Source organism: Cololabis saira, chromosome 21, assembly GCF_033807715.1.
Source record: "Cololabis saira isolate AMF1-May2022 chromosome 21, fColSai1.1, whole genome shotgun sequence".
Classification (NCBI taxonomy): domain Eukaryota; kingdom Metazoa; phylum Chordata; class Actinopteri; order Beloniformes; family Belonidae; genus Cololabis; species Cololabis saira.
Window position 1 is genome coordinate 3,667,150 of NC_084607.1, and position 16,287 is coordinate 3,683,436.

The 16,287-nt window shown below is 38.9% G+C and overlaps 1 protein-coding gene across 1 annotated transcript; it reads left to right on the forward strand.

Moving 5' to 3' along the window:
• On the forward strand, nt 1-12,737 carry LOC133422387 (trypsin I-P1-like). Its single transcript, XM_061712362.1, has 6 exons — nt 1-124; nt 3,793-3,813; nt 4,820-4,991; nt 6,572-6,840; nt 9,255-9,394; nt 10,785-12,737. The coding sequence occupies exons 1-6, from the start codon at nt 67-69 to the stop codon at nt 11,070-11,072; spliced, it is 948 nt and encodes a 315-aa protein (XP_061568346.1). The 5' UTR covers nt 1-66; the 3' UTR covers nt 11,073-12,737.
• The last annotated feature ends 3,550 nt before the right edge of the window (nt 12,738-16,287 follow it).

Here is a 16,287-nt window from a genome sequence, read left to right on the forward strand (position 1 = left end):
TCTCGTACCTGCAGAAGTCGGGTCTCCACTCATCACTTGAGAAGTGAAGACTGAGGAGTAAAGACGATGATGAGCCGACTGTTCTCCTGCGGAGTCCTGCTGCTGCTGGCCCTGGCGGCCACAGGTGAGTCCTGCTCCGTCTCCGGCTCTGTCTCCGTCTCCGTCAGGTAAACCTGAGGTTGACCCGACCCCACCAGCTGCTGGTTTCTCTGTTTTTTGTTTACTGATTCTGAAAACCCAGAAAAGCCAGTTTTGTTGGAGGCCGGTGGAGTCACACCCGACCTCCGGTTGCTCCCGGGAACCGGTTCTCCTTCTAGCGGCTCCTGACAGCTGAAGACAGACGTGATGCCAGCAAAAAGAAAATAAGAAAGTATTTTAAAGAGTTGTCTGTATAAACTTGAGGACACTTCACTTCCGACTAATGGCAGTTTAGGAGTTTGTGAACCGGTGAGTTTGAATCCGAGGTTAAAGCGTTCACCTGAGACTCTCAGACGGGTTTGTGCAGCCAAACCAAGACATTGATTGACGCAATTAACTTAATCTCATTGTACGAGCAAAAGGTTTCAGAAACGGGAACGGTACAGAAGGTACCGAGCCAATTGCAGCACTGCAGAGGCTTTTACGTGACGACCCGTACAGCTGTTCCAAACAACCAGAACTGAGACGACAAGTATCATGTAGGCAATACGAAGTACCCCCGTGATCCACGAGCGCGGAGATTCACCTTTAGTTCGAGAAAGCGATTTCCTGTCTGACTTCATCAGTTTTCCAAAAAGTCCTTCCTCCATCTCGCTTTGGATGAAACTTAAATGTACTTTAAACATCTTATTATTCTCACTAGAACGCCGAAGTGCAAATTTATAAGCGTTTTCCCGGTTGAAGCGACACATGCTTCTCTAAACCCATTGCTTATGTCTTTTCTTTTTGGCGTTGGGTAAGGAAACTTCCACAACATTGGCTTTTATAGAGCTGGTGGTGATCAGTTCATCAATCAGTTCATCAATGATGATGATCAGTTCATGATTGATGGCGATCACTTTATTCGTCGGGTCCCTGGACAGATGGAGGAATAAGCTCTTAGTTTTCTCGCTGAGGCGACGACCTGAAGACGACGGCCGGGGAATCTCTCTGAATATCTCTGAATACGGCTGAAGGTCCTCCCTGGCACCGGTGGACCTCGGCGGAGGTTGTTTGTCTCCTTTTACCCAGAAAAGGAAACGACAAACAGAAATGTGGTGGAACCGGTGGTCACACGGTTCTGGGAGTTTACCGGACTAACAGGAAGTGAAGCGTTTCCGTCACGTCTCACGTTACATCTCCAATCTGTGCTCGAGGAACATCATCAACGTTATGACACCTCCGTGCAGGGCCGCCGCAAGGGTGTGCGAACTGTGCGACCGCACGGGGCCTCGCGCTATGGCCGTTTTTTTTTTTTTTTTTCAAAAATTTTTTTTTTTTCCAAAATGTTTTTCCTTTTTTCCATTATAAATATCAACAGTCACGTTCCATTACAGATCTAAATGTGTACTAGTCTGTGCATATCAATAAATATATGTGCAATGATGCGCGTGTCTGTTGTTCAATACAACTGATCAGACCAAGCGCAGACACAAGCTGCTCTGATCCAGACGGTGGAGTTGGAACAAACTGTCACACAAAGTCGAGAGAACGAGACAGATTCAGGAAATTTCCATCAGGGGATGAAAAAAGAAAAAAACTAAAGAAAATGGAAGAGTTTAATGTCTCTCTGAAAGGCTCGTTTGATAAATTTGTTACAAAAATCACCGATCCGACCGGGTCTCAAGCAGCCGTGGGGCCCCGCGTCGAGGCAAGCCCAGATGATGATGAGGCAGGGGAAGGTATCCAGTATTTTGCTAATTGGAGAGTTAAAATTGCGCATATAGACACCCGAAAAACCCCAAAATTTTGCTCGTGCTCGCTACGTTCACGCGCGAGGCCCCCCCAGCCAGTTCGCACAGGGTCTCGCAAATCTCCCAGGCCGCTCTGCCTCCGTGCATCATGTGCGTTCATGGTTGCTAAGCAACGCAGCTGTTTATGTGTTGTTTATGTAATCTAATCCTAATCTCAATCTCATAGCAACCTCAACATCCTTCACCTTTTTCACTTCTGCAATGCCACCAGTGACGGTAAACTACTGATATCTGAAACTTCAGTTTGTTTCTTTAAAGGTTTAACTGAAATGGAAACCCCGCGCCCTCTGAATTCAGTTCAACTTTTATTCATTTATTTATTTATTTGTTTATTTTTTCACTTTTTTTTAGCTCTTTTCCTGTCATCTTGCAGATTGCTCTCTTGTTCTATGGTGGCGCCAACTTTTGAACAGTTTTGCCCTACTTGTGGCCAAAACGTACCTTTGTTGTTGTTAATAATTAACTTAATGAACCAGAAGACCTGAGAGGTCTGGGTGGTTACTATGGTAACAAGTCTCTGGCGTATACTGAACCATTCAGTGATTTATAAACTAGCAGAAGTATTTTAAAGTCTATTCTCTGAGCTACAGGCCGTGCATTTACTCAACGCTTGTGACATTGTAATTAAAGCCGTGTTTATTATCATCTGAGCCAGAGGAAGCATGTAGATGTTAAATAGGAGGGGTCCGAGGATGGAACCTTGGGGAACTCCACATGTCATTTTGGGTGATTCTGGTGTAAAGTCGTCCCTGTCCTCTAAGTAAGACTCAAACCAGTCCAGTACTGTGCCAGGAAGTCCGACCCAGTTCTCCCGTCGCTCCAGCAATAACCACGGTCAACGGTGTCAACTGCTGCGCTCGGTTCCAATAATTTGATTGATTTGAGATGGTCGGCGAATTAGCGTTAGCAACTTGTCCAGATTGTTCTTTTCCACCGGTTTAATGCCAGGTCCGCTGGTCTGGTACGATCTGTACCGGTGAAAGAGTTGAGAATGGGAACAGCTGGACAGACGCGTTACGTTAGTGTCTTAAAAATGTTCCTAATATTTTTACGTTGTCGTCCTTGTCGTATGTTTGAAAAGCTCGACCCGTCAAGGGCTTGTTGCCGCCTTTCACCTGAAGTGAGCAGAATATTTGTTTGAAAAATGGGGATTAATAAATAAAATGAATAAATGACTAGTCTAAGAGTCCGACAAGAGTCAAATATACAGAACTGTCTCAGAAAATTAGAATATTGTGATTTTCTGTAATGCAATTACAAAAACAAAAATGTTATACATTCTGGATTCATTACAAATCAACTGAAATATTGCATGCCTTTTATTATTTTAATATTGCTGATCATGGCTTACAGCTTAAGAAAACTCAAATATCCAATCTCAAAAAATTAGAATATTCTGGGAATCTTAATCTTAAACTGTAAACCATAATCAGCAATATTAAAATAATAAAAGGCTTGCAATATTTCTGTTGATTTGTAATGAATCCAGAATGGATGATACTTTTGTTTTTTTAATTGCATTACAGAAAATAAAGAACTTTATCACAATATTCTAACTTTCTGAGACAGTCCTGTATCCTCAGCGTGGACAGACCAAGGTCATGTTGACTTTGTAAATATATAAAAAGCCTAGGGCTGTGCAGGTATCTCCGTGTTGTCTCCACCCGTACGAGTCAACTATGACGTCACCGTCTACCGCTCTGTAACAATTGTGCTTTTATATTGTGAAACGCTGGAACACGCAGAAGGAAAAATAACAAAAATCCTGCTGGACCAGATGTCACGTATCCGTCACGCCCAGAAACACCAAGAGCAGCTCTGAACTGTGACATGACTGAACTCTGTTTGTTTTTATCCGCAGGAAGCGACGCGCAGCAGGATGGTGAGTTGTTTTCTGCCTTCATCACGCTTTCAATCGTTTATTCATTTATCACCCCGTCTGAGACAGATCTGCTTAAACATAACACAGCAGCATCTCAGCTGGGCTTGTGTGCGTTTGTCAGAGGTGTCTTCAGTATTTACATTCATTACTCAGGTAGAAGTATAGATACTAGAGTTTAAAAATACTCCTGTACAAGTTGAAGTATCAACTCAAGTTTTTTACTCAAGTAAAAGTATAAAAGTACTGGTTTCAAAACTACTTAAAGTATAAAAGTAAAAGTAATGTGTAGCACGGCGATTGCTAAGGGGCCCGACCGACAGGATAGAGGAGGACACAGAGTTTTGTGCAGAACCCTTTTATTGTCACATACGACACCACCACACGTGCACAAGCACCACGACCAGCAGTTTCTGCTTCTCTGCAGCAGCTTCTCAGTCCGACCCAGCTGCAGTCTCCCAGTCCTCCTTATCAAGGCTGGCAGGGTGGAGAGGCTGATGGGACACACCCGTGTCCTGTCAGCCTGAGTGGCTGCAGCTCCTCCACCCTGCCACACAATGTAAGGGGGAAAAAAGCCATTAAGGACAAAAGCCATTGAAAATGAATGTATCTTAGTATAATGCAAATATATTAAAGAAGCATATATGTGTACTATTGAGCATTAACATGTGTTAATATAAATATATTAAAGAAGCATATATGTGTACTATTGAGCATTAACATGTGTTTCAGAGAGCAGGAGATATGATGACTAGTGTCCTATAAGTATTGTAATGGTGCAAAAAGTCAAACTTCAGAGGCATGTTATCATTTATCCTAACCTTTATTGGAATGTACATCCAAGTTTAGTTGCAGGAATCTGAGGGAACGGATGAAAGAACAAAAATGTAAGCAGTAAAAAGTACAGATAATTGAGTGAAAATGTAAGGAGTAAAAGTAAAAAGTAAAAGTAAAAAGTAGTAAAGGTATTTGTACTTGGTTACTTGACACCTGTGGCGTGTGTGTGCAGCTTGTGGCATCGCTCCTCTCAACACAAAGACCAGCACCAGGATCGTGGGGGGGGAGGACGCCCCCGCGGGCTCGTGGCCCTGGCAGGTCAGCCTGCACAGACGCTCCCATTTCTGCGGCGGCTCCCTGATCAACGACCGCTGGGTCCTCACCGCCGCCCACTGCTTCCCCAGGTGAGCTCTTTTATGACTGTTAATGACAGTCATAAAAATGACTCATTAACAGACTTGTGCAGACCTGGATGACAAGCTGGTGACGACTATTAATTACAATCAGGTGTGATGATGCAAGGAAACATCTAAAACAGGGCTCGGCAACCCGCGGCTCTAGAGCCGCATGCAGCTCTTTAGCGCCGCCCTAGTGGCTCCTGGAGATTATTCAAAAATGTTTGACCTTTTTTTTCCATTTTTTTTCCTCTTTTTTTCTTCTCTTTATTCATTTTATCTCTTCTTTTTCCCATTTTTTTTCCCTTTTTTTCTTCCTTTTTCCTTTCCTGTTTAATCTCGACTTTTTTCTCGACATTTTGACTTTTTTTCTCAAGATTTTGACTTTTTTCTCGACATTTCGATTTTTTTTCACAAAATCTTGACTATTTCCTCGACATTTCGATTTTTTTCTCTACATTTCGTTCTTTTTCTCAACATTTCGATTTTTTTCACAAAATCTTGACTATTTCCTTGACATTTCGACTTTTTTCTCGACATTTTGACTTTTTTCTCGACATTTCGACTTTTTTCTCGAAGTGCATAATGAAAAAAAAAACTTCCCCCAGTTATAACTAATATAGAAACATGCAGCATGTGTTGCCTTCATTCTAAGGCTGATACAAGACTTTACATTTTTTGCGGCTCCAGACATACCGTATTTTCTGGACTATAAGCCGCACCTGTATATAAGCCGCACCCACTTTTGTTTTAAAAAAAAGATATGCAAGCCGCAGATATTTCTGTTGTTAGATGAGATATTTACTACATGTACAGAAGGATTTTGAACTGTAAATGATGTACATGTTTGTACCTAAATAGATCTTTCCTAACAGTGTCTTTTAACACGGCAGCAACTTTGCTGATTAAAACTGGACTGAACCAAGAGAAAATAACCAGTATTTATTTATCTGTTTATCTGTTTGAAATCTGCTTCTACCTACTTCTATCTGCTAAAGAAGAAGTAGCGTATTCTTCTTTGCATTTATTTTGTCTTAGTTTTTATTCTAATTCCGGTTAGCACTCCCCCGAGCGGTGGAAGAAAAATCCACAGAATAGCTGCACCTTTGTATAAGCCGCATGGTTGAAAACCTAGCGGCTTAGTAGCGGCTTATAGTCCAGAAAATACGGTATTCGTTTTTTGTGTTTTTGGTCCAATATGGCTCTCTGAACATTTTGGGTTGCCGACCCCTGCACTAAAACATGCAGGACAGGGTTGGATGTAATGTAGTGTGAAGTCGTTGTCTCGTTGAGTATTTTAAATGTGCGCGCCGCCAGCTGGTGAAATGTATTCCGTAATAATTGGACGTAAACAGTGAAGCTGAAACAGTTCAAATTCCAGATCATGATCTGCAGAATGAACAAGTTCTTTATTTGCAAATATGTTGCGTTCAGTTCAACATTCTCACAGAAATGAACGTATTCAATGAACGCGTTCATTTGAACTCGTTCATGCACAACGCTGCCCGTCACATCATCATGACTCCAGAAGCCTCTCAGTCACCCGTAAACAGAAACATATGCTAACGTGATTGCTTGTTTTTTCTCAGCACCAGCACCTCGGGTCTGATCGTTTACCTCGGACGTGACGCCCAGCAGAGTGTGAACTTCAACGAGGTGTCCCGCTCGGTGGACCTGGTCATCACACACTCGGGCTACGACGCGAACACGCTGGATAACGACATCGCTCTGCTGCGGCTGTCCTCGGCCGTGACCTTCACCGACCACATCAAGCCCGTGTGTCTGGCAGCCGAGGGCAGCGTCTTCACGGCGGGGGAGCTCAGCTGGGTCACCGGCTGGGGAACCATTGAGAGCGACGGTAGGGTTGCACCTTTCAGAAATAGAAATAAGGGACGCCCCGATTTCAGCAGCGCAGGAGCCAAAAAAAAAGCCCCAAAACTTCTAAACTACATACAAATGTGTTTATTTTATATGAAAAAACAAAATGCTTTGATTTAAAGTTTAAAGTGCTTTAATAGCATTGAACTTGCATGACTGTACAGACAGACAACCCTATGCTATGTATGTCCACATCAGCCAAGATGTATATTATAGCCTACAGGTGAAGAATATGGTGTAAAAGTTAATTTATTTCAATAATTCAACTAGAATATGGTGTAAAAGTTAATTTATTTCAATAATTCAACTAGAATATGGTGTAAAAGTTAATTTATTTCAATAATTCAACTAGAATATGGTGTAAAAGTTAATTTATTTCAATAATTCAACTAGAATATGGTGTAAAAGTTAACTTATTTCAATAATTCAACTAGAATATGGTGTAAAAGTTAATTTATTTCAATAATTCAACTAGAATATGGTGTAAAAGATCATTTATTTCAATGATTCAACTAGAATATGGTGTAAAAGTTAATTTATTTCAATAATTCAACTAGAATATGGTGTAAAAGATCATTTATTTCAATAATTCAACTAGAATATGGTGTAAAAGTTAATTTATTTCAATAATTCAGCTAGAATATGGTGTAAAAGTTAATTTATTTCAATGATTCAACTAGAATATGGTGTAAAAGTTAATTTATTTCAATAATTCAACTAGAATATGGTGTAAAAGTTAATTTATTTCAATAATTCAACTAGAATATGGTGTAAAAGTTAATTTATTTCAATAATTCAACTAGAATATGGTGTAAAAGATCATTTATTTCAATGATTCAACTAGAATATGGTGTAAAAGTTAATTTATTTCAATAATTCAACTAGAATATGGTGTAAAAGATCATTTATTTCAATGATTCAACTAGAATATGGTGTAAAAGTTAACTTATTTCAATGATTCAACTAGAATATGGTGTAAAAGTTAATTTATTTCAATAATTCAACTAGAATATGGTGTAAAGGTTCATTTATTTCAATAATTCAACTAGAATATGGTGTAAAAGTTCATTTATTTCAATAATTCAACAAGAATATGGTGTAAAAGTTCATTTATTTCAATAATTCAACTTAAAAGGTGAAATTAATATGTTACCTAGTCTTATTACATGCAAAGCAAGATATGTTAAACCTTTATTTGTTATAATTTTGACGATGGAATTGTTTATTGATTTCATAAAATATTCTCTAATTTATTTTTTATTTGGGGTTTTCATAAACTGTGAGCCATAATCACCAAAATAATAACAAATAAAGGCTTGAAATATTTCACTTTGAATGTAGTGGGAAATAATATATTTGTTTCACCTTTAGTTAAATTTACTCGGAATGACGTTTTGCAATATATTCAAATTTTCTGACCTTCACCTTCACTATATTATGACATCAATAAATAAGAGCATAAGAGCATATTATCTGTCAATTTCTGGCCACATCAAGAGCCTTTTTAGACAACTTCATGCTTGTTGGTCGAGGAAAGTGTTCCAAACATTAGCCCACATACCTCATAGCATCGTTGTGTTCATGTGGTTGCTAAGCAACACATCCACCAGGGGGCAGTTAAAAGCATTTCCAGATTGAAGTGCAGTCACAGTATCTCCTCTAAGACCAATGCTGATGTCTTTCCCCCTTGGAGTTGTGTTAACACTCACCTGAATGCTCCAGGCAGCAAACTGACCTGAACATCTGTTTTAATGGAGGTCTGAACATCTGCTGATGATCAGTTCAATAATAATAATAACAATAATAATAATTAACAACAACAACACCCAATAATAATAATAATAATAATAATAATAATGAAAAATAACAATAATTATAATAACAACAATTACAATAATAATAATAATAATAATAATAATAATAATAATAATAATAATAATAATTATTATTATTATTATTATTATTATTTCTATTATATAATAATAATAATAATAATAATAATAATTAGTATTATTATTTCTATTCTATTATTATTATTATTTAGTGTTGTTGTTGTTAATTATTAGTATAGTTTTTATTGTTATTATTATTATTGTTATTATTATTGTTACTATTATTATTATTATTGGATGGTGTTGTTATTGTTAATATTGGGTGTTGTTATTGTTATTATTATTATTATTATTATTATTTTGTTATTATTGTGATTATTATTAGTAGTAGTAGTATCATTAGTATTATTATTATTATTATCATTATTATTATTATTATTATTATTATTATTATTATCGTTATTATTATTATTATTATTATCGTTATTATTATTATTATTATTATTATAGCAATAACAACATCATTCAACAATAATAATGATCATTTTGTTTCCTTGTCCAGTTTCTCTTCCTTTCCCTCAGCGGCTGCAGGAGGTCAACGTCCCCGTCGTATCCAGCCCTCAGTGCAACTCCGTGTACGGTTTAATCACGGATAACATGATCTGCGCTGGTCTCGACGAGGGAGGGAAGGACTCCTGCCAGGTGAGTCCTCGCACCATCACCCCCCCAGAATAGAATAGAATAGAATAGAATAGAATAGAATAGAATAGAATAGAATAGAATAGAATAGAATGTTTTTATTGTCATTCGTACAGGTACAACGAAATTGGATGCTATCTTTAAGGTGCATGGTTTAAAAAAAAAAAAAATAGATATATTAAAACAACAACCATAAAAATAAATACTCTCTAAAAGGACACAAACAGGAAGACAACATACAGGTATTGCACGGTTCGGTCAGTATTGCACATGGAAAAAGTCAGTTTGATTATTTAGCAGTATTGAGTATAGTTATGGTACCTGCCTGGCGGGAGTAGCTGCCGCCCTGCAGGACCTCCTTCCCATACACATATATACGTATATGCAGTACTCGAGTTGTAAAAATAAAATCAGGGGGGATGGTGGATTTGATCATATGGGGACAGATAATTTGTGCTGATTACAAATAATATAATATATTACAAATAATAGCAGTGACCAAAACACCTGCAGAAATACTGCAGGAATGACATAGCAGCAGTTAAATGCAGCCTTCTGTAAGCTTTAAATATCCACTGGGCTTACATCAAATACATCAAAACACAACAATAAAAAACACTTTTCTGAACTTATCAATATGACTCTGTCCTTCACAGGATAAGTAACATGGATCACTGCAAAAACTCACAATCTTAACAAGAATATTTGTCTTATTTCTAGTTAAAATGTCTCATTTTAGTAAAAAAATCTCATTACACTTAAAACAAGACTCATCACTGGAAAAAACAACAATTTTCACCTGTTTCAAGTAGATTTTCACTTGAAATAAGTAGAAAAATCTGCCAGTGGAACAAGATTTTTATGCTTGTAATGAGAAGATAAATCTTGTTCCACTGGCAGATTTTTCTACTTATTTCAAGTGAAAATTTACCTGAAACAGGTGAAAATTGTCAAATAAGTTATTTTTCTGGTGTTATTTTTCTGGTGATGACTCTAAATGTTGAAATAGCAGTAAAACCACATTCATTGATGAAATGACATAAGGGATGGAAAGGAGGGATGTCAGTTTTACAGGGGGGATGATTTGGACCGTTTTTATTTCAGGGGGGGATGATTTGGACCGTTTTTATTTCAGGGGGGGATGCCATCCCCCTCATCCCCCTCAACTCCAGTACTGCGTATATATGTGTATATATGTGTATATATGTGTATATATGTGTATATATGTGTATATATGTGTATATATGTGTATATATGTGTATATATGTGTATATATGTGTATATATGTGTATATATGTGTATATATGTGTATATATGTGTATATATGTGTATATATGTCTATGTATGTCCATGCTCCCTCCTCTGAGGCCTCCTGTGTGTGTGGTGTGTTCAGGGAGACTCCGGCGGGCCGATGGTGAATAAGAACTCCACCCGCTGGGTCCAGTCGGGGGTGGTGAGTTTTGGCCGCGGCTGCGCGGATCCCGGTATCCCCGGAGTTTACGCCCGGGTGTCGCAGTACCAGTCCTGGATCAGCAGCCGGGTCAGCGGAGAGCAGCCGGGGTTCATCACCTTCGGGGGCGACTTCAGCACGGGTGCTGCAGGTTCCAGCGTGGTGGGGAAGGTTCACTTCATCTCCCTGTCCGTCCTGCCCATCCTGCTCTCGCTCTTCGTCCTCTCATGAAAGGGTTCAAGACGCCAATGTTTCCTTACTGTTTACTAGATGTGTGTCGTTTTATTTAATTAATCACCATATTGATACCTCATCAGCTGCTGAGAAGCCTTGATTTGATTTGATTTATTTTATTTTAATTTTGTTCATGTAAAAAACACTTCAAGAGAAGTTTAAGAAAACAAAACAAAGAATTTCATCCTTGAGCACTTGATAACTTAATTTACATGTGCAAAAAAGGAGTAGGAAGAAGTGTAAACTTATTTAATCCTACCCCCATTCACTGATCATTTAACCTGTAATTATAAATACTCACACACTGTACTCACACTGATAAATAACAGTATTATTATTAATATTATATATTGTAATTATACTCACACACATACCTATACATACATACACATAGTTGAATATTTATATATATTTGTACACACATGCCCATATAAATATTTATATAAATATACTTATTTACATTATACTGTCTCTATTAACTACATGTGCTCTATATATATGTATATATAATCACACACACACACACACACATATATATATATATATATATCATTTATATATATATATATATATATATATATATATATATATATATATATATATACATATATATACGCTACTTGGGTGTTTCTGGACTTTTATTTTATTGCTCGATGACTAGATAATAATACTGTGGATGAACAAAGCTTGGAATAATAAATGAACAGTATTCTATCAGAACTCTTTTCTATTATCCATTTGATAAAATGTAGAATTTTGTTGAAAATAATCATTCATTTATCTTCATTAATCAGTCTTTCACCAGATTGTTACTGCGGCTGCTGCGAGGCGCATAAAATGAACAAAAAGACAGTAACTTGAAATGAACATCATTTAAATGCCATTTAATAGTAGAGTAATTAAACTCTACTCTAATCGTTTTAATCCTCACTGATCATTTTGACACTCTTAGACCTCAATGACACATACTTATCTAAACTTATTTGCCAGGAAACAATTTCAGTAAATGGCTAATATGTGACTTTTAAGCAATTTGACATTAAAAAAAAGAAAAGTAATGAAGAATGAGTTTCTGTTTCTTGTTATCGAACAGAAATGCTGGATTTTTGCACTGAAGTGAGTGTGTGAGTGTGTGAGTGTGTGAGTGCGTGAGTGCGTGAGTGTGAGTGTGTGAGTGTGTGAGTGTGTGAGTGTGTGAGTGTGTGAGTGCGTGAGTGCGTGAGTGCGTGAGTGTGAGTGTGTGAGTGTGTGAGTGTGTGAGTGTGTGTGTGTGTGAGTGTGTGAGTGTGTGAGTGTGTGAGTGTGTGAGTGTGTGAGTGTGTGAGTGTGTGAGTGTGTGATGCAGCAGGAAACCTTTCTGTTTTTGGACGACTGTCTTTTTAATCTGCTTTGTTTCATCTCTTTAACCTTCCCGTTTGAAGCCCCAGCTGTGATTTACTGTGAAAGCACAATGACATGAAGAAATTAAATACATTATAAATGATATTTATACTTTCAGAGGTCGTCAGATAGACACCTCTTACTGAACTCTTGTTTTTTTCATGTTTCTGTTTTATTTGGTATCTTTGCACTATAGTAAACACCAACAAAAAGCCAGATATGAAGTATTTGTCTGGTGTCTTGTTAGAATGAAGGTAAATAAAACATATTTTCTTAACATTTGCAGCTTTCATTGTGTCTTTGTTCTATCTTTGTTGCTTTCTGGGAATAAATAAGAGACATAAATAAACGTCTTAGGCCCAGAATGCTTTTCGTCGTCATTTGCAGACTGAATAAAAAAAATAAACCATGGCGGACATTTCTTATTTTTTAGTGAATAAAATCAATATTTTGAGTTAGTTTCTGCATAAAAATGCGTTTTGATTACATTTCTAGAGAGAAATATATATTTTACTTTCATAATATTCACTCAGTGAATGTACATAATCACTTGATTGCCCGTTTGCCGAAGATCCCGCCAGAATAAAGGCTGATTTATGGTTCTACGTTACACCTACGCCGTAGCTCTGCGTCGATTTAACGCAGACCCATAAATCAGCTCCGGAGCCGGTAGGCAGAAATCTCTAAATTTTCTGAGGAAATTTCTTAAAGGCGTAGCTACAACTGTTAGATTTCATCTATTAAACCAACATTTATCTTCCTAAATGATTTATTTCAGCCAGCGGTAATTCTCCACAGAGCTGCAGGTTTCTCCCCGGGACGACGGCGCAGGTTGACCTGGCGATCACGTCTGTACTCCGGCTGCAGCAGCTGTTACCATGGTAACAGCAGCTGCTGCTGCTCCGAGCCGGCGGCTCTTCTCATCTCCGAAAACATCAGATCAAATTTCTTAACAGGCGTTATTTGGATAAACTGAGCCCAGGTTGGGGATCTTAACGGTTACTTTTACGCCTGAAAAAATATTAAAACTTAATAAAGTGGCATATTAACAGCGCTACAGCTGAAATTAAAACAGCTTTTGGCTCTCAGCTTCCTGATTTTAGGGGTGGTGCTGAAAGTAGGAGTAGTGGGAGTATTGGGACAGACCTGGGAAGATTTCAAGTGCCCTAAAATCTGTGGCAGCAGCAGCGGAAAGCAGCAGTTTCAAATAGCCGCACAAGAGCATCAAAAGCAAAGGCACAAGAAGAGTATACAAATGTCAACAGAACGGTAAAGCGATGCATTAAGGCAGACAAGCGCAAATACATCGACAACCTAGCAGAAGAAGCCGAGGAAGCAGCAAGAAAGGGGAATATGAAGCAGCTGTACGACACCACAAGAAAGTTGTCGGGCAAATATTGCAGGCCAGAAAGACCGGTCAAGGATAAAGAAGGAAAAAGCATCACCAAAGACGGCCAACTAAGTAGATGGGCAGAACACTTTGAGGAACTGCTAAATAGACCCCCACCAGCAAACCCCCCAGATATCCAACCCGCACAGACCGACCTCCCCATCAACTGTCACATACCCACCAGAGAGGAGATCAGGAAAGCCATAAAGCAGCTGAAGAGTGGGAAAGCAGCAGGGCCAGATAACATCCCGGCAGAAGCCCTTAAGGCAGATGTACAGACCACCATTAGCCTATTGCATCCACTTTTGAAAAGGATCTGGGAGGAAGAAGAGATACCATCTGACTGGAAAGAAGGCCTTATCAACAAGCTCCCAAAGAAAGGAGACCTGGGAAACTGCAACAACTACAGAGGGATCACCCTACTTTTCTGTGCCAGGGAAAGTGCTAAACAGAGTCATCCTGGATAGGATGAAAGATGCAGTTGACCAGCAACTAAGAGACGAACAAGCAGGATTCAGGAAGAATCGGTCATGTGTCGACCAGATTGCCACTCTTCGGATCATCATAGAACAGTCTTTAGAGTGGAACTCACCACTCTACGTGAACTTTGTGGATTACGAGAAAGCATTTGATAGCGTACATAGAGAGACCACCTGGAAATTACTGAGACACCATGGAGTACCCACCAAGCTGGTGAACATCATTAAAAATAGCTACTCTGGTATGACGTGTAGAGTAATACACAACGGACAACTCACAGAGCAGTTCCAGATTAAGACCGGGGTCAGACAGGGTTGCCTATTATCCCCATTCTTGTTTTTATTAGTCATCGACTGGATAATGAGAACAACAACAGAACAAAAGAAGAACGGAATCCAGTGGACACTGTGGACACAGCTGGACGATTTAGACTTTGCAGACGACCTAGCAGTATTGTCTCATAATCACCACCAAATGCAAGAAAAGACAAATATACTCTCAGAGACATCCGCACAAGCAGGACTTAACATCCATGAGGGAAAAACTAAAAACATGAGGATAAACACAACCAGCACACAACCAATCTCGCTAGGTGACACCATGTTAGAGGATGTAGAGTCCTTTACCTGCCTGGGGAGTATCATCAGCAGTCAGGGTGGTACAGATGCGGATGTGAAAGCTAGGATAGGTAAGGCAAGAACATCATTTCTACTCCTCAACAACATCTGGCGCTCTAGAGAGATACGGGAATCAACAAAAATCAGAATATTTAACTCCAATGTTAAATCTGTCTTGCTCTATGGGGCAGAGACATGGAGAACTACTAAGCTTACAATAAACAAACTGCAAACCTTCAACAACAAATGCCTCAGAAGAATCCTGAAAATCTACTGGCCGGACAAGATCAGTAACAACGACCTCTGGATGAAGACACAACAACTCCCAGCAGCAGACGAAATTGGACGAAGAAGATGGAGATGGATCAGTCACACGCTACGCAAACCAGAGTCTAACACCACCAGACAGGCTCTGACCTGGAACCCTCAGGGGAAGAGAAGTCGAGGCCGGCCTAAGAACACCTGGCGGCGGGATCTCCAGGCAGACACCAAGAGACTGGGATGCACCTGGTCGCAGATAGAAAAGAACGCCAGTGACCGTGTACTCTGGAGGTCCCTTGTCGACGGCCTATACCCCAGCAGGGGTGTAAGGCGTAAGTAAAGTAAAGTAAAATCTGTCCCTTCTTTTTAGGGTAGTGGTAGAAAGTAGGGGGTGTTTTGGGATTGGGCCTTAATTGCTTGAAGGCTTCTGGGGCTTTGAACGGGTTCCTGCTGCACGGCCACCGGGAGGCGCTCTTCCGTCAAGCTCCCAACGGATAAATATAAATATAGTCAAAAATATCGTCGAAAATCAAAACAAATCAAAGAAAACAAAAGAAAACAAAACAAACGCCCAGCATTTAGTTGTGCTACTATGTATGATTTGGGGGGGAGGAAAAAAATCGATATTGCAATATATTATTGCACTCTCTGTCACAATAAATAATCGATAAACTGACGGCAAATATCGATATTTTATTACAACACACAAAATGGATTCACGCGGTTGTCACGCACTATTGTTCATGCACTTTCATTAGTCCAGCTGTTCAGAGTTTACATTTACAAGCCTAGCAGGCAGTGAGGTAGCTACTATGCAAATGCACTTTCTTTGTACATTGTATGAAGTTTTGTTATTGAATAAATGCATAACTACAGACGTTTTCCTTTTTATGGGTATTTTTTCTTTTTCAGTCACATATATCGTGATACAGTATATTGTTGAAGAAATTTCTTACAATATATTGAATATCGTAGATATCGTGTATCGTGATATTATTGTTATCGTGGGCCACATATCGCCACAGTATTGAATCGTGAGTTACCGTATCGTCCCACCCCTAGTATGTATGTAATAATAGAAGTA

Coding starts and splice junctions, on each gene's coding strand:
- LOC133422387 (XM_061712362.1), top strand. CDS start 67: ATGATGAGCCGACTGTTCTCCTGCGGAGTCCTGCTGCTGCTGGCCCTG. Junction 4,992..6,571: donor GCCGCCCACTGCTTCCCCAG/GTGAGCTCTTTT, acceptor GTTTTTTCTCAG/CACCAGCACCTCGGGTCTGA. Junction 6,841..9,254: donor GGGAACCATTGAGAGCGACG/GTAGGGTTGCAC, acceptor TTCCTTGTCCAG/TTTCTCTTCCTTTCCCTCAG.